The following is a 22,416-nucleotide window of genomic DNA, read 5'->3' as shown; positions in this document are numbered from 1 at the left end:
TAAACAGGCCCTGTGATGCCAACAGCCACTCCAGCCTCCTTACCTGCAGCCCCGCAGTTTCTGGGCCCTGGCGCTCCCTCCCCAACCCCGGGTCCCTCTGCCCTGGGGTTCTGCCCAGCGCCACTCAGCCTGGCCACTCCTTTCTCGGCCACCTGTCATCTCCCACCAGAACTTGAGCAGCAGGCAGGCAGGCAGGCAGACACCGGGCCTCATGGGCAGTACCAGCTCGCAACACTTGATCAGATGCCTAAACTGAGCCCTGCTGGTTCTCCCTCTGGAGCCCACCGCACAGACAGGCAGAGAGCACCCCCGTACCTTGGGGGAGAAGCAGGCAGACGGCAGCCCCCTCACCCGGGCCTGCCCTGGACCCAGGGGCCGGCACACTTCCAGGGGGTGCCGCCCCCATCGGGACCCCTGGGGACTCGGTGGTGGACCGGCCCCTTCTTCGGTCCACAGGCGTCCTGTGCTCCGTGAGGAGGCCAGCCCCTCCAATCCCACTTCCCACTGTTTACGTCTTATGAATTCACTTATGTACACAGAGGGGGCCCAGCGCAGGGAGGGGCCCCCACCCCATCTGTTCCTCCCCCTCCACTCCCCACTGTGTCCACACATCTCAGGTATGTTTTCCACACATTTCAAACACTCTATGTGTGTCCTGTCACACCTCTTCCCTCCTGGAACCCAGCTCGGCCTCCCAGTGCCTACCCTAGACTGCTGGGCCTCCACCCAACCCAAACGTCCTCAGGAAAACAAGGTCCAGAGAGGGAAGGGCCTTTCTGAAGATGACACAGCCGGGAGGACCCTCCCAACTGCCCAGATCCACCCCATCTGCATGAAGAACCAGGAGCATCTCTCCTGATCCTCACAGCCCCCCAGAGCAGTCCCAGCCCCCCGTCACAGGCCAGAGCGGCCCAAGATCACAGCCACGGGGAGAGTCGCAGGCACCTACCCAGATGGGTGCTGCCTCTCTCCCAGAGAGGTGGGGGGAGAGCTGGAGGAGGGGGGCAGGGGAGGGGAGAAGAGGGGGAATGGGGGTCTTTGGGCACCAGCCTCGAAGGCTGCCCTCCCCCAGCACCTGCACGGACAGTCTTTGCAAGCAGCACCAGACCTTCTGACCTTTGCCTCTGACATTTGCCTCTGTCCTTTGCCTCCAGCCTGTGCAGAAACCAAGACAGAAAGGCTGCTCTGAGGGCAGGGCTTCAGGAGGCCTGGTAAGAATGGGGGTCTGAGGGCACCCCAGGAGCGCCCTTCTCTGGGGCCTTCAGACAGTGGCAGGGCAGGCGTGAGGAGGCCAGCTGACAGAGCAGGAGTTACCTGGGGCATCTCGCGGGCCCTGGGGCCAGCTGCAGCTCTGCTCTTGGGGCTGGAGGGCGGGAGAGCTGTGGATGGCGGGGGATTACCGGTCCCAATGTCCCCCTGAAGTAGAAGCAGAGTCGGGAGAAGGGCCCCCAAGACAAAGGGCAGCACCTAACAAAAGAGCTGACCCAGCGGGCTGGGAAGGGCACCCCAAGGTGATGGTGGCCCAGATGGTGGTTGACAGCGGAAAGGAGGCCCAGATGGATTCCAGAGAAACGCGACAGGGTGAATTAGCATGTGGTGATGCCCTGGAGACCTCAGGAACCCTGCCAGGTGTCTAGCAGGTGGGTGGGCAGGGGAAGTGCGTCCAGGAGGTGGGAGCGGGTCAGGGGAAAGGGATCCGGTGGGGCCCTGGGCATGTGGCGGTGGAACACTGGGAACTCTCTGAAGAGAGGAAGTGGTGGGGGTGCCAGCCTGGAAGCCATAGCCATGAGAGAACTTTCCAGAAGGAGTGCTTGACCACGTGTGTCCCGGGAAATTGAAAGGCCAGGAAAGATGAGGCCCCAAAGTGTCCACAGGGTTTGGTGACCCTGAGGTCACTGGGGGCTGAGCAAGGACTGCTAGGGTGTGCCTGTTAAGGGGGGACAGGTGGCAGGTGAGGAAGAGAAGGGGTCCTAGAACAGGGGCTGAGACGCTGGCTTCAGACGTGGCGTGGTAGGCTAGGATGTCCTCCTGATGGTGAGTCTGGGAGCAGGAGTCTGGGAAACGACTGAGCAACCCCTTGCAACAGGCCCTTCGGAGGAGGAGCGGTGGGGGTGCCAGCCAGCAGGGGACAGGAGGGACGCGTGGAGGTGTTGGGTGAAGGGTGCTGAAGGGGGATTAAGGGAGATGACCCGGGGCAGGCGGAACCCAGGGTTAAAGGGGCACCTCGGGGATCTTTCTTCCCTGCCTGGCCTCGGCTCAGCCAGTGCAGGGCCTTGGCCCCGGACTCCAGTCCAGCCTGCTCTGGCGCGGTGGAAGGGTCACTCCGGAACCACGGTGCGGGGAGGCGGGGAGTGGTCAGTCTTCCCAACAATTGGCGTGGCACCTGGGAAAGAAGCGCTGAGGGCCTGGGAACGCAGAGGGAGCGAGACGAAGGGGTGCGGAGCCGCAGCCGCCACCCACGGCCGCGCTCCCTCTGCGCACCCCACCTGTCCATCCCCGGCTCCTGTCCCCGCTGGGAGCCGCAGTCTGCCGGACGCGGGTCCCCAGGGCGGGGGCTATGGGGCGGGGTCCACGGGGCAGGAGTCTTCGCGGACGGAGTCGCAGGTGTCCGGCACAGAGGCGCGGGTGGGGCCCGCGGCAGGGGCTCCGGGGCCCGGAGTCGCTTCCCGCGGCGCGGCGGGAGGACCGAGGCGCGCAGAGGGGCGGGCGGGGGACCCTCGGCCGCCGCTGCCCCGCGGGCCGCCCCCGTCCCCGCCCCCTCCGCCGCCGCCCCCGCCCAGCGTCGCCGCCGGAAAGTTTGCGCGGAGCCGGCGCCGACCCTGATCCGGCAGCGCCGCGGAGACGAGCGGCCGCCGGCCCCGGACCGGAGCGCGCCGAGGACGGCGGGGAGCGCGGAGCGGCCGCGAGGGCGCGCGGTGAGCACCTGCGCCCAGCCCCGAGGGCACGTTCCCGGAGCCGACCCGGCAGGGGCAGCCGGGCGGGCGCGGCCCGGGGCCAAAGGCGGGAGCGCGGGACTGGCCGGCGCGGACCCCCGTCGCAGGCGGGCGTTCTCGGGCCCGGGCTGTCGCCCCCCTCACCTCCGTCGGACGTCGCGTTCCCAGCCCCAGGATGCGCCCTTCGGCTCGGACGGTCCGCCCGGTCGTGCACTGACAGGAAGGCTGGGGGTCTCAGAGTTTCCTCCGTCCTCTCCTTCCCGGGGAGCGCGTTCCCAGGAGAGAGGTGGGGGTGTCTGTGGCCGCCAGGGCTCTGTCCTGCTGTCCCTCTCCTCTCCTGACTCTTCCCTCCAGCACCCCACTTTCCCCCCACCGCGGGCGCATATACAGAACCGCAGAGACACCCCCGGAGGCGTGGGGACCTGGACAATCCTGCTTCCCTCCCGCGGGCTCCTGCTCCCCAAAGCTCCCCAGCAGTATCCTAGTTACCCCGGTTTCCCCGGAGGGGCCTAGGGGTTTCAGCACCCAGCCTGCTCTGCTCACACTTGGCACTTTGACCCGCGGCGCGGGTGGGTCACTGCCCTGGCTGCTCCTTCCTCTGCAGCGGCCCCGATTCCCACTTTTGGACTGGGAAACTGACTGACCCCTGAGGTCTGAGCACCCGCATCCGCAGGGCTATTTTCCATCCTGTAGTGGGGGATGAGGGTTGGTGGGGCAGTGGCACCCTGGCCCACAGCCAGGCCCGCCCTGCCGCCACTCCGTGGGGGGAGGACGCAGGAATCAGGCTTTGTCAACAGCCTATGGCCCCTGATCCCGCGCTGGGGCCGTGACCTTCTGCTACTTGCTCTGGTTTCACAAAAAACACCCACCCCTTCCCCTTCGGAGGCTGGGAGGCCTCAACCCCACCCACTCAGATCCTGGGAGGAGCTGGGGTGACCAGTGCCGGCCTCTCCTGGTCCATGGGCCACCCACCCATCCCTCAGGGCCCCTCCCCCAGCTCCAGGTCTGGGAGTTCCCCCCGCCCCCGGCACCCCGGGGGAAATTGGGCAAACAGCTGAGCTCTGAGCACCCAGGAGAGGTGTGTTCTGCCAGGCAAGGGGTTAGAATACGTGCCAGCCCAGCCCTTGTGGGGGAGGGGGAGGGCTGGGAAGAAGAGGGGAGCTGGGGACTGGGGGAAGGCTCATCCTCAGACACTGGCACCAGGGCCTCTGTCCCCTGTGCTGGGACCACCTTGCTGGGATCTCCCTCCAACCCTGGGCTATCTGCGGGCTCAGTCCAGGGCCAAGAGGGTCCAGGTCCGGGAAAGGAGAAGGCTTGGTCCCTGGCCAGTAGTTCCCCACCCCCACCTGCTCTGCTTGCTTGTGCCAGGAGGGTAATAAGGTGGAAACAGGAGCCCTGCTGCCCCCGCCAATGGGTGCCTCAGAGCCAGGGCACCCCCGCATCCCGGTTTCTGTCCTCTCATTCATTCCACAAATATTTATCCCCAGGGCTGACAGGTTGCCTCTGGGATTTCAGTGTCCCCCACAGTAGAGAGGGAACCTGGACACAGGAGTCTGTCCCTCCCTTCAAGTGGCAAAGCTCAGCTCATCTTCTCCTGCATGATGGGGAGACAGGGAGCCCCACTTCCTGGGAAAACCCAGGTTCTGAGAAGATAAATTATTTGCCCTTGGTCCCAGGACCAGAACTGGGCCCCACGATGTCAGCCTTTCCTGTGGGGCCAGCCTCATGCCTGGGTGCCCAGGGTGGGGACCCCAGAACCTCAGCCTTGCACAGCAGAGAATCCCTCCACACCCCGACGCTCTGCCCACCCCCAATTCAGAGAAGGGTCTAGAACTCCCCTTGCCTGCACTCCCCTGGAAGGCACAGAGGACTCCACGTCTGACCACCCTCAGCCTCTTGTACTGGAGGGGGTGCTGAGGCCCTGACCCCTAGGGACCTGGGGCTAAGGGTGCCTCCAGCCGGGGTACCCAGCCTGTGATCTACAAGTGCTGAGCTGGAGGAGTGGCTCTTCAAAGGATTCTCAACCCCACCTGCCAGACCAGGCGTCAGAGTAGGGAGTGAAAAAGGTCTGGGAGGGGCAGTGAAGATGGGGCCCCAGGGCACCCATCCCTCTCTCTCCTCTATCCCAGGAGTCTGCTTCTCCTTGGGGTTCCGAGACTAGCTGACCCCTCACTGGAAGGCAGGCTACCCCAGGTGTGGCCCTGCCCACCCTCTGTGCACCTGGGCTCATTGGCTTCTAACAGCCCCAGAAGGTCGGCAAGGTGAACTCCTACTTTTCAGATGGGAAAGCTGAGGCCCAGCCAGGCTTGCCCTGGCCACCACGCGTATGCGCGGGCTCTGAGGGGCTGACATTTTGCCTTGGAACTCCTCACCCAGCTATCCTTGCAGTTTCATCCTCTGCCCGCATCCAACTGCAGGGCCTCGGGGCAGGGGAGAACTTACTGGGCAGTGTCCTTCCTCCCTACATCCCCTGCCTGCCTGCTCCACCCCAGCCAGCCCTCATCCCACTCCCCCAACCCTGCCCCCAGAGCCACAGGCCACTCAGGCTGCCTGTCCCCCAAACCTGCCCCTCCCTTGCCCTCCTCTAGCCACTGGGCCAGTGCTCTTTACCTGCTGGCTCAGTGGCCTAGGAGGAAGAGGGCCGGGCAACAGATCCAACTGTTTGATAAGAATCTAGAGATAAGGCCCCTTGGGTGATCCAAGGGCTGGGGACTCCTGAACTGCCCTTTGTCCTTCACCCGCCTGGGGGCTACTCGCCCAAGAGACCTCTCCACTCTGGCTCCTCTGCCCCCAGTCTTCTGACAGCTTTGGGACCAGTAAGATTGTGGCTGCCACTAACACAGAGAGGAGGGGCCCCGGGGTGTCAGGGCCCCCAGACAGACAGCCACAGTCCGTGAAAGCCAGCTCCACTCAGGGGAGATGGCACAGCCCCCACGCCCCTGGGCAGGACCCCCAGGCACAGGCCAGACCCTCAGCCCATCACTGGCAGAGTGACTACTTCTGGGGTCCCCACTTCATCAGTAGGACCTGGAGGTTCAGAGGGGTGGTTTTAGGGGAGCAGGACATCCTGCTGGTCACGATGGCATCCAGCCAGGCCTCCTCACTCCTGGGGGTCCCTGCACAGACCCTGCTTCTCTGCCACTCAGCAGCCCCCAGAGGAGCGTGCGCACACGAGGACCTCCTTGTCCTGACGGTGCCACCCCAGCCAGACGTGGGAGGCCGCTGCCCAGAGGCATGCCCCGCCTCCAGCCACGCTGCCCCCACCTCCTGCTGCTGCTGCTGCTGGCCTGGCAGGTGAGCGCTGCCCTTAGCCCCCCCGCCCAGCCCCCAGGCTCCTACCAGCCTGCCTGCCCCTCGAGCGATGCCGGTCTGTCCCCTGTCCGCCCACCTGTGCCCCCAGCCACAGGCCCCCTCCGCTCAGGTGATGGACTTCCTGTTTGAGAAGTGGAAGCTCTACGGAGACCAGTGTCTCTACAACCTGAGCCTGCTGCCCCCACCCACGGGTGAGCCCCGCTGCCTGCCCCGTCCAGAAGCATTTACTGGGCTCTGGTCATGGGAAAGCCCTGTTCCCCCCTCCCCCCATTTACAGGTGAGAAAACTGAGCCACAGAGATGTTAGTGACTGGCCCAGGACCACATACCAGGATGTTTAAAAATGGTAGAACTGACCCGGAATTGGGGTGCTTTGCCACCTCCCCTGCTGCTGGACGCCCCCAGGTCTAGGCTAGACACCATCTTTGCTCCCGTGGAGCTCGAGGCCCAGTGGGCACACAGTGTTGGGAGGGAGAGGGGGAGGGAGGTGGGCAGGAGGTGTGAGCCCCAGAGCTGGTGCTGGATCCAGAAGGATGCCCACAGAATCAGGGTTCAGCTTCCCGAGAGGGCACTCGGGAGAGTGGAGACCCTGGGTGGAGGTGTGGGGTGTCTGAGGGGACGTGGCTGGGCAGAACTGGGGCTCAGGACCAGGCTGGACGGTCAGAGAGGCCTGGGGGCTGCATGCGGGGAGCGACCCTGTCCCCACCTCTGCAGAGCTGGTCTGTAACAGAACGTTTGACAAGTATTCCTGCTGGCCGGACACCCCTCCCAACACCACAGCCAACATCTCCTGCCCCTGGTACCTCCCCTGGCACCGCAAAGGTAACCACAGCGAGGGTGTGGGGGGTCGGCTGAGAGGACCGAGCCCGGGAGTAGGGTGCTGACCAGAGCCTTTCCCCCAGTGCAGCACCGCTTCGTCTTCAAGAGGTGTGGGCCCGATGGGCAGTGGGTGCGCGGGCCTCGGGGGCAGCCGTGGCGGAATGCCTCCCAGTGCCAGGTGGACGACGAGGAGCTCGCAGTCCAGGTCAGTTGCGGGCGCGTGCAGCGGGGATGGGCGGGCGGCGCGCACGCGGCCCTGACTGGCGCTGCTATTTGCAGAAGGAGGCGGCCCAGATGTACAGCAGCTTCCAGGTGATGTACACGGTGGGGTACTCCCTCTCCCTGGGGGCCCTGCTCCTGGCCCTGGCCGTCCTGCTGGGCCTCAGGTACGCCCGGCGCCCGGCGCCCGGTGCCCCGCGCCCCGGGGGTGGGGTCCGCAGCGGGCAGGGCTGACTCGCGGTCCCCGCAGCAAGCTGCACTGTACCCGGAACTACATCCACGTGAACCTGTTCACGTCCTTCGTGCTCAAGGCCAGCTCCGTGCTGGCCATCGACGCGCTGCTCAAGACCCGCTACAGCCAGCGGATCGGGGACGACCTCAGCGTGAGCGTCTGGCTGAGTGACGGGGTGAGCGCCCGGGCCCGGCCTCCCGACCTGGACCCCAGCCCCGGGTGGCAGGTGGCTGTGAGGCCCGCACTCATGCCGTCCCCGTGGCCAGGCGGTGGCCGGCTGCCGGGTGGCCGCGGTGTTCATGCAGTACGGAGTCGTGGCCAACTACTGCTGGCTGCTGGTGGAGGGCCTGTACCTGCACGGCCTGCTGGGCCTCGCTGCCGCCCCTGGGAGGAGCTGCTTCGGCCTTTACCTGGGCATCGGCTGGGGTGAGCGGGCCGGCCAGGGGTGGGTGCAGGCCGGCCAAGGCCGGGGACCACAGCTGTTCTCCCCATAGGTGCGCCCATGCTGTTCGTCATCCCCTGGGCGGTGGTCAAGTGTCTGTTCGAGAACATCCAGTGAGTGTGAGCTGCCCGGAGGTCGGGCCAGCTGGGGGCTCGCGGCTCCTGGCCCGTGGGGAGCGGCCGTGCGGCTCAGTGCACGTGGCGGCCAGGGTAGGGGTCTCTGGCCAGAGGCAGTGGGGGACAGTAAGCAAACCTGATGCCCGGGCTGGAGGCCACTCCTAATCTCCCTTTCCTGAGGCACTAATTAGATCCCCACCGTCAGGGGGGTGTGGGGCTGGGGGGCTTCCCGACAGGAGCCAGCCCTGCCCTGCAGGTGCTGGACCAGCAACGACAACATGGCCTTCTGGTGGATCCTGCGGTTCCCCGTCTTCCTGGCCATCCTGGTGAGGGAGGCACCTGCTGGCACTGTGGGGGGGGGGTTGGGAGGCTGCTGGAGTTGGGCCCCCAGCCTCTTCTGTCCTCGTTGGCGCTAGGAGACAGCATCCTGCCTGGGTGGACAGGGAGGGAGGCCCTGACAATGAGCCAGGACACTGGCCAGTGCCCTGGACTTCGGGCCAGGCTTCCCATCCTTGGCGGGCGCCCACCACCCCAGGGCCCCAGGAGCCAGGCCCCACCTGGGCTGCCAGGCCCACCTCCAGGAGGGACAGGCAGGGGGCCAGGGGCCGCCCTGAGCTGTGACCTCCACACGCAGATCAACTTTTTCATCTTCATCCGCATTCTTCATGTCCTGGTGGCCAAGCTGCGAGCCCACCAGATGCGCTACACTGACTACAAACTCCGGTGGGTGTGAAGGTCAGGTGGATTGCAGACCCGGAGACGCCTAGAGGCCAGAGGGGGTGTGGGGTCAGGGGTGGGCCATCAGAGCCCTGGGGTGGGGCGGGGCCAAGTGGCTCAGGCTCTGCCCCCACAGGCTGGCCAAGTCCACGTTGACCCTCATCCCCCTGCTGGGGGTCCACGAGGTGGTGTTTGCCTTCGTGACTGACGAGCATGCCCAGGGTACCCTGCGCTCCACCAAGCTCTTCTTCGACCTCTTCCTCAGCTCCTTCCAGGTGCCTGCCCCCCTATAATGGCCTGACCCCCTGCCTAGCCCAGGCACTGCCCTGACCCCTCCTCTCTCCAGGGCCTGCTGGTGGCTGTCCTCTACTGTTTCCTCAACAAGGAGGTAGGTGGGGGCTGGGGTCAGAGGGGAGTGGGGATGCCAGGCCCCTCCCCTGCGCCATGAACCCTTCCCATTCACTTGCACTCACCGGGCTCGGCTGCCTTGATGCTGGGTGACAGGCCTGCCGAGACAGGTCAGCCTCAGCCCATCCTCAGGGTGTCCCCAGACGCCCACAGCCCCCAGCCTTCCACGGTGACAGAGCCCGCCTGGCTCCACACTCAGGGCGCCACAGGGCCCTACGAGGCCAGGAGGTGGGAGGTTGGAGGTTGGGGATGCTGGGAGGTGGCACAGGCCGGCCCTGGGACGGGACCCAGCCGCCTGCCTGCCCGCCCCAGGTGCAGTCGGAGCTGCTGCGGCGCTGGCACCGCTGGCGCGAGGGCAAAGCCCTGCACAACGAACGCCACATGGGCGGTGGCCACATGGCCCAGCCTGCCCGCGGGCCCCCCAGCCAGAAGCTGTTACTCTCAAGGGGCGGTGGCAGCAGCAATGGGACCAGCCAGGACCCCTCTGCAGAGACCTGCTTGGCTGGCGGCCTCCCTGGATTGGCCGAGAGCCCCTTCTGAAGCCCCCTGGATCTCCAGCCGGGGCTGGACTCAGGCGCTCAGGAAGGGAATTGCCGGACAACCCAGAACAAATGCCTGGCGGAGGCTGGAGATGTGGGAGCCAGACAGTGGTCCCCCTCCATCCACATGTTCCCCGGTGTTGTGGCCTGGGGGGCACCTGCTTTATGCTCAGGGCTGGAGGTTGGACCGTGGTGGGGACACTGTTCTGTGAATGCGTGCCGTGTCCCCGTGTGTCTCCAATGTTAGAGAAGACACAGGTCCTCCAATAATAAAGAGCCCCCTGCACACCTGGCAGAGCGCAGGGCTGGAGGAGAGGGGCCACCAGGCCCGGCACCAGGTGAGAAGGGAGCAGTCGTGGACCAGCCTGCACTGGTGTGTTCCCTCAGGACCTCTCCTTGTTGCCCCTTCGTACAGGTACATTGGAGATGGAACCTTGGGTTGTGAGTGTGAGGGGTGGCCTGCGATGCCCCACCAGCACATGGCGTCCCCACCGGAACAGGTTCTGGCCACCCTCCCACCCCAGTGCAGGTGGGCTCACCCCCACCCCGGGCCTGGGTGGACGTCCCTGCTTAGACGTGCTCCCCAACCCCTGGAGTGTCACCATTCACCAGCAGAGGGACAGGAATGGGGTTGATAATGGAGGGAGGCCACAGACATCACAGTCCCCTACCAACCCCACATGAGCACCTCTGGCCCACCTAGAGCCACAGCCAGGGCTGGAGTCAGGCCCAGCAGGGGCATCACTGGGCAGTCCAGAACCGGATGTCCTCTACCAGCTTCTGCTTCATCCCTGCTCTAGCCACCCCAGCCATGCTGAGGCCACATAGCCGGCTGCAGTGGGGAGGGGTGGACCCCTGAAATTGAAACTGTCCAAGTGAAGGCACAGCCCGACACAGCCTCACCTCACAAGGTGACTGCCGCCCTTGCTGCACCAGGCATGTGTGGAAGGGCAGCTGTGCACAGCGAGGGTGCCCCGCTCGGCAGGCCGTGAGGGCCTCTCACTGGGGAAGCACTGAGTGCCGGACGCAGGAGGAGCCAGGCAGTGCGCTGGGTGGGGACCCCCATTGCCTGGGGTGCTGAGTCCAAGCTGCCCTCTGCGGGACAGTGTGTCTGACACAGAGGGTGGAGGCACGTGCAGGGCGGGAGCCCAGCGCTGACTGGTCACCTCCCTGGAGCCCCGCCCGGGACAGTGCCGGGATGCCTGCTGGGGGCATGCATGGAGAGGGGATGAGCAGGACGGCCATCTAAGGAGGAAGGGGCCGCAGGAGCCTGGAACACAAGCCCAACAGGCCAGCCAGGTGTCCCTGCTCCAAGGAGCTGGTGGGCGGTGACGGCAGGGCCCTGGAGGAGGGAGTGTCCACCTGCCACGTGGGCTGGAGCAGCTCAAGCAGAGCCAGGCTAACTGGAGTAAATGAAAGGACAGGAGGCCTCTTGGAAAAGGTAAATAGAATTACTCACCTGCCAGGCACTGGGGCCTCCAGAGGGGCCCTCATCCCATGTTCACTGCAGACCCGGATGGGGCAGGTGGGGCGGAAGACATTAGGGGAGACTGGGCTCTCCTGTGGCCGGGACAGCCCCACGGGGCCTCCAGGTGGGATGCGTGCGGCTGGCTGCACCTCTGAGCTTGAGGCTTCAGGCCACTTCTCGTCCCGGACCCCCCAGGCTCCCCAGGCCCCAGGCTCTGACATTCCTCTGAGCCCCTGCCCACAGGGGCACCCTGCCAGCCCTCCACCCCCAGCAGCCTTGTGGGCACAAGCTAGCACAGGAGGGCACCAGGTCTCCTTCACGCAGGCTGAGCTCAGGGCTGGTGACTGCCTTGGGGGAGGGTGCCGCTCACCTAGGGGACTCCTGACCGCCCTCCCCATCCCAACCCCCTCTGCCCTTGTCCTCCTTCACCCTGTCCCTGTCCCCGAGGGAACTGGAGCAGGCCGGTGGAGTCAGGGGTGGAGGCTGAGGCTGGCAGGGGCTGGGCTCAGCAGCCAATGAACACTGGCTCTGAGCAGGTGGGGTGAAGGGGGTGAGGGTGGGGGAGCCCACCATCTACCTCAGGGCCCAGCGCCCTCACAGTATCACTCTCCATCCAGAAAGGCAACAGTCCAGGCCCTCTGCCCCTCCCCCACCTCTGCTTCCCTTCCCACTTCCACCCCAGGCCTTGCTGCAGGCCCCTCCCCGAAAGAACGCACGGAGCTGCCTAGCACGCGCGTGTGCCCATGCGCCCCCAGATACATGCTACTAAAATGAGTGTGGAGACCAAAGAGGAGGAAAACACAGACTGCAATAAACAGGGACCAAACCTAGCAGAGCGGAGGGGCCTCCCCAGGACGGCAGCTGCGTGCCAGGCAGGGTGGCACTCCCACCGCGGGGAGGGGCCTCAAGCAGGGCAGGGGGTTACAGGAGACACGCTCTCGAGGGGATCGCAGCGACTGAACATGCCCAGAGACTTAGAAGACCTGGTGGAGTGTTCAGGACTTAGTACACAGAAAACCAAACGAATCAGGAAACAGTAACTCCGAAGAAAACACAAAGTTGGGGAGAAAAGAAAAACCAAACACAGTTTACCACACAGCTCAGCTCTAGAGATGCCACGATGTAAGTACTCAACACCGACGCAGTGAGAGGACTGTCCAGAGCAGTGGCGGGTGGCGGGAGCACATGCGTGGAGCAGGGGAAAGGAGGATGACACGGGACGATCGAGAGGCAGCCGTTCACGCACGCTATTTAGACACAGAAATACAAACCAAAGACTCGGCGGAAAGTGGCCACCTCCAGGTGCGGGGCAGGAGGAGAAGGCGAGGGCTGCAACCCGCTGACCTCTCTGAGCTGCCCGTCCTCCTCTGGGCGCCTGGGAGCCAGAGCGACCCCCCTGCGTCCTCAGCCTCCGCACCTCCCTCAGTTCATGGAAATGCCAGGGATGGGGAGCCTGTCAGCTCTGCCAGGAGGCAGCCAGCCCAGCCCAGCGCTTGGGAAACCCCATCTTCAAGTTCCCAGGGGCGTCAGTCACAACTGGAAGGAAAACGCGGGGAGAGCTAGTGGGGCTGAGAGAGACTTCAGAGACATCGAGCAGATGCAGGCAGCGCGCTTGGCCTTTCCAGCCTGAGTCCCTGCCCTGAGCGGACTGTTATCCTAGACACTAGGAACGGTGGACTGGGTATTAGCTGCCACCAGGGAACCGTCCTTCGTGCTCAACACCCATGAACGTGTGCAAAGTACGTGTTCAGCATTTAATGAACTCAAATTGTAATAAAAATAAAAGCTTAAGAATCAGAAGGCTAGTCTCTTTCAAGTCACTGATTCTTCATTTGTAAGATCAGGGTAATAAAAATTTCCCATAGTTGTCAGCACTGAACGAAAGCAGTGACGTGTGCACCGTGCAGCATGGGATGTGATGGAGGAGTGGGTACTCCACCCCCGAGGGCCCCAGGCTGCAGAGCGACACACAACCTCCAGGACCTCCGCCTCCCACCGCCCCCCAGGAGGCCCAGGCCCCCGGCACCCCAACCTCCCCGCCCTCCCTGCACTAGGGGAAGGGTTCCGTCTCCACCCCAGCACAGCCTAGTTACCCACGTTCCCTGCTCCAGGGTGTTCGCAGCAAAGACCCCAGGCCTGGAGCCTCTGTCTCACAGAAGTCTAAGTTGGCAGGGACAGCGGGAGTGACGAGGCCTTGAGGGGTGTCCCGTGGGCCCGCTCGCTCCAGGGTAAGGCACAGGCTTAGAGCAACCACCACCAGTGCATGAGGCCAGGGAGGGTAGCAGGGGAGATCAGATGCAGGGGCCCACTGTGGCCCAAAGGGAGCTGAGGTCAGGCACCCCACTCCCGCCTTCCGGCCCCAAAGGACAGGGGAATAACCCTGAGAGGATCTGGAGCAAAGTCAGGTGGACTTTTAACTAACGCCTCAAGGTATCAGACATTTCCCAGGGCGCTGCCAGGGGCCCGAGACCTTTCCAGGGAGGGTCCTCTGAGCATTGCAGCCCACACCCTCACCTTACAGACGGAAACTGAGATGGGACAGCCTGTGACATGCCTGAGGGCTCACAGCAAGGCCAGGATGGCGGCCACCACAGTGCAGACAGTCCAGGTCCCTGAGGTCTCATGGGCTGAGGGCCCTGCCCAGCGCACTAGCAGGGTGGCTGACAGTGGCAGCAGGGCAGTCACCCAGGAGGCAGGTACCAACCTCCACTTGAGGAAATAGGTGTGGAGACTTGGCAACTTGCACAAGGCCGCACCAGCAGCAGTGGCCAGGCCGGGCTTAGCACCCCACACCCTCTAGATGGGGTCTCATTCTCACAGGACCTCTGCTGGCCGGTGGCCCCATCCTCAGTGGTCGAGGACATGCTGGGTAGGGGAAACGGGCACTGGTGTAGTCACGCAGCCTGTGACACAGCCCTGGCCTGCCCACTCCATTCCAGCCACAGACAGTGGGGGGCGGGGGTCAGCTGCTCAAGTGACCTGCCGAGCAGGCACTCAAGCCCCCAGCAGGACACCCCACAGGTCCCCAGGGAGGACACAGGTCTGTGTGGCTACAGGAACTTGACTCTGGGCCCGGCACCAGGCAGCACCCACCGGCAGCAAGCCACAGCTGCTGTTACCACAAGAACCATCCTTCCTGCCTGCCCGCCCGTCCCTGGGGACCCCCAACCCCCAGGAGAAGAGGCTTCCCAGAGCTTCCCGTAGGGCCACTGGAGCCCCAGAATACTCCAGGGAAAGGGTGCTCCTGAAACAACTTCTGGTGGCTTGTCTCTGGCCTGCCAGGGTGTGCCCCCGTCTGAAGATCGATACACCTGGGGCTCTGGTTCCCGGCAGCCCCTCTTCAATACCTGGACAGCGGAGCAGCCACCCCCGAGGGCCCAGGGCTGCAGAACGACACATCACCCCCAGGGCCTCCACCTCCACTGCCCACAGCCCCCCAGGAGGCCCGAGCCCCCGGCAAGGCCCAAGGACCAGACGCAAGTTCTGGGCCTTGACCATGACCTTGGATTTCCCGTCCTGCATGGACAGCCGGGACGGGCCTCACCACCGCCAAGAAGCCGAACCAATGCCATCTCGCCTTTATTCACTGGTCCTCAGGTTCCAGTCACAGACACTTGGATTTGGAGGGCACAGGAAGAACAAGTGGCCCTGAAAATCCTCCCAGCTCATTGTACAGAGCAGGACACACTGGGTGGCCTCACCAGCTCAGGGCAGCCCCATGCCCTTCCCAAGGCAGGGCCGGGCCTGGCTGCCCAGGACCCTTGGAGGGGGTGCCTAGCAGTGTCCCCGGCTGGGAGATCTGGTGCCATCCTGAAGTTGACACAGGGAAGGAAGGGGCCCAGCTGGACAGGGGGCTGGGGGGGCCAGATGCTCCCTGTGTCCAGGCCAGAGAAGCAGCAAGGGTCAGTGGGGAACCCACGTGGGGCTCGGGTGGGATAGCCCTTGTCCTGTCTCCTGGACACCTCAGGGACAAACCCAGCCCACTCCCACCAGCACAGAAGACAACAGAGGCCCCTTCATCTCCTTCCTGATCCTACAAGTGGCCAGGGGTAGGGGGTAGGGGCAGGGAAAGGTGGTGGGAAAGGGGAGGGAGCTCAGGGTCAAGGCCCTGGGGGGCAGGCAGGGCCAGGCAGCTCCAAAGATGCACCAGGCCCAGGGGAGGGCAGGGGCTGGCAAGGCCAAGCCCTCCTAGTGACAGGGGCAGCTTGAGATCCCCCAAGAGAAAAGGAGGGAGCTTGGGGAGGAGGGGAAGGCCTCGGCCGTCAATCTTGCCTGTCCTAGTCCTGGGGTTTTCAGCCCACTGGGAGCAAGGCCTCCTCCCCTCCCAGGAGCTGGGCCCACAGGAGAGGAGGTCCCGGCAGCAGGCGGCACCCAGATCTCCCAGAGGCCAGGGGAGGGCCCGGCGCTCTAGGACTTCTTGGCGTCCTGCGTGTTCCGGCGCTTCAGGTCGCTCAGGTCGATGGGCTTGAAGGCTGCCGGGCAACAGAGTGCTCAGCGGTGGCCGCAGGTGGGGAGACAGGGTCCCCCCTCATCGTGCCCCTGCCTCTGAATGTCCTGGGACCCAGCCCACCCCCAAGCCCTGCCCCTGGCCGGGCCTCTCCCTCCTAGGCCGGCCCCCCCACTCACTCTTCAGGCTGGGGTTAGGGACCTTCTCCACGTACTCCTCCACCAGGCCCCTCTCGCTGCCTGACATCTGGCTGCGCAGGTCTCGCTCCACACCCTGCCAGGCTGCGGGAGGCAGGGCGGTCAGAGCCCCCAGCCCATCAGGCCGGCAGCCCAGTCTTACCTGTCCCTCCTCTCAGAGAGGCCCTGCAGCCCCTGCCCGCTCTTGACCTGAAGTTGCCCCCTGCACACCCCCGGTCCCTTGGCGAGCCCTGCCTGGACCTCACCCCTTGCAGCCCCGTGGCCCCGTGGCCCCGTGGCCAGAACTGCAGTCACAGAGGCACGGGTGACCCACCGGGGAACAGCCCATCTTCCTCCAGGCCAGCCCACATCTTTCCCGCCTCCTCCACCCCCCACCTCCCGGCACAAAGGTCACGCACACGTGCTCACACACTCCAGCCATGCCGCTTCCGGGACGGCCCCGGGTCCCCCCGTCTGTCTTCCGCGTGGCCCCCCTCCCTGCACAAACACGACAGGCTGAGAACGCCACCTCCTCCGGGGTGCTGGCTGCCAGACCCCCAGGACCAGGAATGGGTCTCCTCACTAGACAGTCCCGCCCAGGCCCGGAAGGCTGGGGGGAGTGAGGGTGGCGCCCGCGCACCTTCGTAGATGAAGCGCACATTCTCCTCATGGGCTGGGGTGAAGATCTCGCTGCTGCTGGGGGGGGAGCGGGGGCTGCTGTTCCTCTTGCCGTTGTAGACAACTCTGGAGACAGGGGAGCTGGGGGAGCCCAGCCCGTCAGGGGAGAGGGGAGCAGGGAGCAGGGAGCAGGGAGCAGAGGGCGGCCCCACCCCAGGCCACTCTGCTGCCTAAGACTCACCTGGTCATCGCTGGGGTGTCTGATCCTCCTGCTCCGCTGCCGGATGCCCTCGGCCTCTGGAAGGGGAAGCCCCACAACACAGGAGTGGGACGGAGGTCACCCTCTCCAGAGGGGCTGCCTCCTCCCTTTAGCTGTGCCCTCCCTGTCTCCCAGGGGACTGGGTCCAGCCACAACCCAGCTGGCTCAGGGTGTGGCAGGGTCAGCTTGATGGGGCCGGGGGGTGGCGATGCAGGACCCGGAGCGGCCTGGACTCTGGACGGCCCCTGCACTTGGACCACTGCTGCCCAGGGAGCACCTTCCCCAGGGTGGGGCAGCTCTGCTGACACTCCCGGTCCCCGAGGCCCAGAACACCCTTCCCGGCAGAGCGTGAGTCTGTGGGGAAGGCTGCAGTCGTCCAGTGCCCTCGCAGCCTGCAGGGCCTGGTTGTTGTTTCCACCAAGCCTGTTTCTCATCTGTAAAATGGGGTGTGCTTCCCAGTGGGGAGCAGCCCAGCAGAGCCTGCCCAGCTTCCTGGTCCCCGAGGCTGCGGTGTGACAGGAGGGCTGGGGGAGGGCTGTGAGCCGGGAGGAAGCCGCCAGGCCCAACAGAACGGCGGAGACCCCAGGATGCATTCTGTTTACAGCCTCTGAGCCCAGGGAACTCTACAGCCCTGGATGGGGCTCTATTTTTAGGCTTACAAACTGGCCACCTGGCCAGCTTCCCCTCTCTGGCTGAGGACACACACCACAGGGTGAGGACGCTGGCTGCACAGGCCCGACCCTAGGCCCGGCCTTGCACCAGAGCTGGGCACCCCAGGTGCTCCAGGTGGGGGGACCCTGCAAGCGGCCTCTGAGCACAAGCACCTCAGCCACCCACCCCAGGAACCCCGGGCCCCCAGACTGCCCAGAGCAGGTAGCTGCAGCCCCTCCTGAAGGCCAGGAGGCTGAGACATGGTGGGGACTTCCTCACCGGCAACCTCCGCGTTTAAACACCTGCACAGGTAAACGCAGCACTCGGACTGAGGTAAGAACAACAAAAAAGCGTAAAGGCAGCTTCCTGGAGGCACATGGAACCCTGTGCCCCTCCCAGGCTAGGGGCCCAGCTCCTTGCAAAAGGACTTCTCCTTTCTTGGGCTTGGGGAGTTTCGCTGCCCATGGTTCCCCTGCCCACGCACCAGCCCCACAAACACCAGAGTACAGAGGGAAAGCCCTGGGGACACCCATTTCATGGGGCTGCCAGCAGTGGGGTGAGGCAGGAAGCTCCAATTACACAACAGGAGGGAGGCGCCCGGAGGACCTATGCTGGGCGGCCCCTCCTCATGGCCAGGCTCCCTGCTGTCCTGCAGCCTGTCCTCTGGGACCTGGGTGGCCACTCCTTCAGGGCACCCACCTTCTCAGCCTTGCCCACGCTGGGGCCTCTCCTCCCAGGGCAGCCTCTGCTTCCACCTGCTCTGGCCATAGCCTCCAGGGGCTGCCTGCGTTCCTGGCTCAGCTTCAGGCCCAAGCCAAGCCTGGAGCCCGGCGCCCTGTCTGCACACTGGCTCTGTGGCTCGCCGGGAGCCTCACTGGCCCCCCTCGGCCCGTGCAGCCCCAAGGCCTGCGCCCTGGGCCCCTGGAGCACTTGGTCTCCACGCTGGGCACCTGCCCCACTGCCGCCAGCTGGGCTTCCCAACCAGACCAGGAGCTAGCTGAGCTCACACCAGCTCCAGACCTAGGCGGACGCCAGGCTGGGGTTTGTTAACTGCCAGTAGAGCTGAGCCGTCCTCAGAGGTGAGTGTCCCCCGCAGGCTGTAAGCCGTGGAGTGGGGCACTTGTCACCCAGCGCCTGCCCAGTGGATGTGCTACATCAGGTAAGGGGCTGCTGGTACCCCAGAGAGTGGGCCAGGAAGCATCTTGGTCAGGTGCCGGACACCCACAGGTTCTCACGTCCTCAGGACTTGAGGAACAAGTAAAATGACTTTTTAAAAAGCCACTGGCAACCTCGATGGGGGAGGTCACACTCAGCCAGGCCCAACTTCACAGGCCGGTGTCCTACCAGCTTGTCCTAGACACGAGGAACCTCCAAACCCTCTGTCTTCTGCCTCCACAGGCCATTCTCCCCAGGACCTTGTGCTGGCCCTGCCCTGACCCTTCCGAGACCTAGGGACACCGAGGCTTCTACTGACCGTACCAGCTTTCTGAGAAGCCGGGCCTGCTGCTCCCCTGGGACAGAGGGACAGCAGGCTGTGCTCGCTCACTCTCATCACCTCCTGGGGCTCCTTTAAGGAGCCAGGCCCCTCATGCTGACCCCTAATAAATACACAGGCCCCACGAGAGCCATTCCAGTCCCAGGCATGTGGCCGCCAACAGGTGCACAGGAGCACCCAGAGAAGTAGCACTCATCAGTGGCCAGAGGGAAGAGACCCGAAAGGGTTGTACACACTGGGCCCACTTCTGCCACGGAAGATGACAGGGCGAGCATGAGCCTTGGCAACAGCGGGTGACCAGGCCGCTAACACTGAGCAAAGGGAGCGGCCCAAAAGGACTGAAGACAGAAGCCCAGGGACTTGCGGCTGTGGGACATGGCGGACAAGGGCCGAGCCACAGAGTGTACAGGGAGGGAGAACGAGGTGGGGAGAAGTCCACGGGGGCAGCTGCAGTCGAGGAAGACCTGGATGGAGAAGGGACACTGGACCGGCATGACAAAACCCCCACTGACCTAGCATGAGCAGTCTCAGTGGAGCGAGGGGAGGAAGTGGGACCCTCAGCCAACAGCCTGTCTGCCACAGCTGGCCGGGAGGGGAGGCCCGAGGCCTGGGCCAACCGGGCGCGTCTGGCCAAGCACAGGGAAACCTGAGCATGTTTACCACCAGGGGAACGCGCTGAGTGGTGCCAGGACAGAGGCAGGCACAGGGGGGCCAGGTGACCAGCGGGCTGGGGAGAACGGCACGCCTGGAAAAGTGCCAGGGACACCTAAACAGGCCCAGTGGCCTCGAGGGCCCCGCTGGGAGGCCCGAGTCTGGAAGGATGGTGACTACTGCTCACACCCTGCATTACAGCCCACCTGGCCAGCTTCCCAAACATCTCCCGCCCCATTTTCCGTCCGTTTTTCGCTCACAATAATCATCAGACACATTTCCTCAAGAATGGACCAGCTTGAGCCTCAGCACTCACACTGCAGCCCGTCAGCTCTAAAAAACCTTCTCATACTTTAATGGCTTTGAGATTGGGTTGCGCCCGGCAATCGCTAGCACAGAGGTTAACGGTGTTCTTCCATTCTTAGTGGACCACGGTGCGTCACTGCTGTATCAGATCTGAGAAGGCAACGACCATCTCCCCTCGGCCCACAGAGCCCAAGCCGGAAGCCCAGACACCTCCCTCCCAGAGCCTCTCCCGTTACTCCATCCCATTCCCAGCCACCCCCGCCCCTCCCCGAGCTGGGACAGCCTCCTGCACTATCCTTCTCCCTCCCTGAGACACATGATGCCAGCACCATCTTTCCCACATCTCCTCCCCAAGTCACTCCCCACCCAGACACTATCCGGGCCTTCTGCTATCAAGCCCTGTCTGGCCACAATCTGTTTCATCCGGTGTCACCAGCTACTGGGTCCCCAGCCCACACCAAATACAGTCTATGCCACAGAGCCATCTTGCCATCTCTGCTGCTGCCAGCACCATGGAAAACCACACATCGCCCTACAGTGTTGTCCACGGCTGCCTAGCCCACAGTGCCAAGCAGAGATCACCCAGCCCTGCTCTGTCTGTCGCAGGTGAGTCTCTTCCCTCCCTGGGCCTTGGAGTCCTCATCTGAGCCAAAGTAGCCCCCAAGAATGTCCACCAGGCCCTTCAGTTCAACAGGCATCCGAGCACAGCCACATGGGACCACCACCTCCAAGGCCTCTGTGGCTGCTTATCCAACAAGACAGTGGACAGGGCAGTTGCAAAAGGAATGTGTCGTCTAACTGGGCACTTCTGGGAATGAAAGGGATGCTGCTGATTATGGAGCGTGAGTCAGGACAGCTCTGGGCAAGCCGAACGCAGAGACAGCCCACTTGGAGCTGCTGGAAACCCGCAAAACTACAGGGCACAGTGAAGGGGCAGCAGGGCCATCGGCCACAGCAAACACCTGCCAGGGGCTTACTGTGGAGCAGCCACTGTGCTGGGCCAGGGAGGACCCTGACAACCCCCATTCTGAAGGCTCGGTGGGTGCAACAACCTGCCACCCAGCAGGGTGGGGTCTGGACCCCAAGGGACCCTCAACCTCTGGGCTTCCAGGGCCACTGCAGTCAGGGCCAGGCCAGGATGGCTCGGGTGGCTTGACCACCCCAGAGCCTGCCTCTGTCCTTGCCTGCACCCCTGGCAGGCCCCTGGAGCCCTGGCAACTTTGTGGCTCTGCTCAGACACAGGGAGAGAGTCTTCCTGGGTGATGTACGTAGCACCTTGCTCTTCCATGGGAACAGAGGGCTTAGAGACCCCCTGGGAGGAGGCAGGGTGTGGGGAGACCTCAGGCCCAGTCTGCGGATCTCATCTCGAACTCTTTCCCCACATAGACGTACACCTAAGGACAGGCGGTGAGGTGATACTCTGTTGTCTGGAGAAGTAACAAAGGATATTCCAGAGTTAGAATCAATGATGCAACAGAGGCCATTCTGTGTTCCTTTAGAACTTTTGATCCATACTCAGATTTTCTGACCCCACTTCCCCTCCATACTCAGTGTCTCTGGGGCTCCCCATAGCCCAGTTTCTGCTAGTGAGACTTCTAGAAAATAATCTACCACCCCAGCAGGCGCCAGGAGGATAAACACTGGACTAGATGCCACATGGGCCTGGTGGTTCCCCGAAGACCCCAAGGCAAAGCCTCTAAGCACTGCGCCACCCCCTCGCCCTCCTTCCTGGGTGAAGTTGCAGCTCCCCTGTTGTTACAGACCCAAGTGCCTCACCCCCTCCCACTCTCCCCAAATCAAACCTCTGTCTTCAGGACTCAACTCCGGCACCCTTCCCTCCCCACCTCTACCGCTCTCTAAAAGCTCTGGACACTCCTGGCGGACACCTCCGGTCCTTTGCTCAAGAAGTCCTGTCTGCCCAAAACGATCCCCGAGGGTCCAGCTAACCACCACCTTCTCTGGGAAGTCTCCCTGGGGAGATGGAGAGCACGACTTTTGCACCACCGCGGTACCTGAAGCTTCTGAACCGGAGGTGGGCGGCCGCGCCCCGCGGCAGGCCCCAGCCCACCTCGGCAGCCCCCGGGACCCGCGAGCTCCCCGAGGGCGGGCAGCCTCCTACCCCCTTTCCGCCCGGCACCGGACACCGCCCCGCCTAGTGGGAGGCCGGGAGAGCGGGACGGGCGGGACGGCAGCGGAGGGCGCGTCGCGGGGGCCCGGCCGGCTGCGCCCCGGGGTCGGAAAGCACCGTCTGGGATGCTCCCCGGAAGGCGGGGCGGCGGCAGCCTCAGGGGCTAAGAAGGACGGGCCCGCGGCCCCTCCAGCCCCGCGCCCGGCGGGCCGGGCCGGCCCCGCCCCGCCCCTCCCGCCCCTCCGCCGCGGCGGGCCGGGCGCCCCGGGACCCCGCCCGGGGCCCTCCCCTCGCGGCCTCCGCGCCAGGGCGGGTCCCGGCCGCGCCCGCCCAGCCCCGCCGCCGCCGCCGCCGCCTCCGCCGCCGCCGCCGCCGCCGCCGCCGCCGCCGCCGCCGCCGCCGCCGCCGCCGCCGCCTCACCTCTCCCTCTCGGCCGCCGCCGCTGCCAGGGGCCCGGCCGGAAGTGACGCGCGCCGCCGCG

At 64.7% G+C, this 22,416-nt stretch overlaps 2 protein-coding genes and 1 long non-coding RNA gene across 14 annotated transcripts; 1 reads left to right on the top strand and 2 right to left on the bottom strand.

Moving 5' to 3' along the window:
• Nucleotides 1-610: 610 nt before the first annotated feature.
• On the bottom strand, nt 611-3,774 carry LOC116656694. Of its 2 annotated transcripts, XR_004311579.1 has the most exons (4): nt 3,078-3,774; nt 2,224-2,383; nt 1,315-1,416; nt 611-1,155 (listed from the first exon to the last, which is right to left on the bottom strand). It is a non-coding gene; the product is annotated as an uncharacterized LOC116656694 (long non-coding RNA). The 2 variants fall into 2 exon arrangements; XR_004311578.1 differs by having other exon boundaries at nt 1,315-2,383.
• GCGR (glucagon receptor) lies at nt 2,286-13,004 on the top strand. 9 transcript variants are annotated; one of them, XR_004311574.1, is made up of 15 exons: nt 2,300-2,915; nt 6,058-6,227; nt 6,334-6,522; nt 6,959-7,066; nt 7,152-7,268; nt 7,343-7,449; nt 7,533-7,689; nt 7,781-7,940; nt 8,009-8,069; nt 8,278-8,398; nt 8,707-8,795; nt 8,926-9,064; nt 9,136-9,177; nt 9,510-11,177; nt 11,887-13,004. XR_004311574.1 is itself a non-coding variant. In XM_032456543.1 (14 exons), exons 1-14 carry the CDS (start codon nt 2,558-2,560, stop codon nt 9,735-9,737), a joined length of 1,917 nt encoding a protein of 638 aa, XP_032312434.1. In that variant the 5' UTR covers nt 2,290-2,557; the 3' UTR covers nt 9,738-13,004. The 9 variants fall into 9 exon arrangements, 8 of the variants coding, with proteins under 8 accessions (XP_032312436.1, XP_032312434.1, XP_032312431.1 ...); XM_032456543.1 differs by having other exon boundaries at nt 2,290-2,915; nt 9,055-9,064; nt 9,510-13,004; XM_032456540.1 differs by having other exon boundaries at nt 9,510-13,004.
• Nucleotides 13,005-14,761: 1,757 nt separating this feature from the next.
• Nucleotides 14,762-22,414, bottom strand: MCRIP1 (MAPK regulated corepressor interacting protein 1). Of its 3 annotated transcripts, none has more exons than XM_032456552.1 (6): nt 21,820-21,920; nt 21,200-21,234; nt 16,687-16,742; nt 16,468-16,586; nt 15,831-15,932; nt 14,762-15,676 (listed from the first exon to the last, which is right to left on the bottom strand). In XM_032456552.1, exons 3-6 carry the CDS (start codon nt 16,692-16,694, stop codon nt 15,612-15,614), a joined length of 294 nt encoding a protein of 97 aa, XP_032312443.1. In that variant the 5' UTR covers nt 16,695-16,742; nt 21,200-21,234; nt 21,820-21,920; the 3' UTR covers nt 14,762-15,611. The 3 variants fall into 3 exon arrangements, with proteins under 3 accessions (XP_032312443.1, XP_032312442.1, XP_032312444.1); XM_032456553.1 differs by lacking the exons at nt 21,200-21,234; nt 21,820-21,920 and adding exons at nt 16,247-16,325; nt 22,356-22,414 and having other exon boundaries at nt 15,637-15,676; XM_032456551.1 differs by lacking the exons at nt 21,200-21,234; nt 21,820-21,920 and adding an exon at nt 21,927-22,155.
• Between the last annotated feature and the right edge of the window lie 2 nt (nt 22,415-22,416).

The sequence above is a fragment of the Camelus ferus genome, chromosome 16, assembly GCF_009834535.1.
Source record: "Camelus ferus isolate YT-003-E chromosome 16, BCGSAC_Cfer_1.0, whole genome shotgun sequence".
In the NCBI taxonomy this organism is placed as follows: Eukaryota; Metazoa; Chordata; class Mammalia; order Artiodactyla; family Camelidae; genus Camelus; species Camelus ferus.
The sequence above is the reverse complement of the archived record's forward strand: the minus strand, read 5'-3'. Positions and strand labels throughout refer to the sequence as shown.

What these genes read in the sequence shown, in the direction of transcription:
- MCRIP1 (XM_032456553.1), bottom strand. An exon ending in TGTGCGCTTCATCTACGAAG is followed by an intron (nt 16,326 to 16,467) that starts GTGCGCGGGCGC and finishes GTGTTTGTGCAG; the next exon opens with GGAGGGGGGCCACGCGGAAG. An exon ending in GCTGGAGTGTGTGAGCACGT is followed by an intron (nt 15,933 to 16,246) that starts GTGCGTGACCTT and finishes TGCCTCCCGCAG; the next exon opens with CCTGGCAGGGTGTGGAGCGA.
- GCGR (XM_032456540.1), top strand. Translation starts at nt 2,558, where the DNA reads ATGGGGCGGGGTCCACGGGGCAGGAGTCTTCGCGGACGGAGTCGCAGG. An exon ending in AGCGGCCGCGAGGGCGCGCG is followed by an intron (nt 2,916 to 6,057) that starts GTGAGCACCTGC and finishes GTCCCTGCACAG; the next exon opens with ACCCTGCTTCTCTGCCACTC. An exon ending in TTACCTGGGCATCGGCTGGG is followed by an intron (nt 7,941 to 8,008) that starts GTGAGCGGGCCG and finishes TTCTCCCCATAG; the next exon opens with GTGCGCCCATGCTGTTCGTC.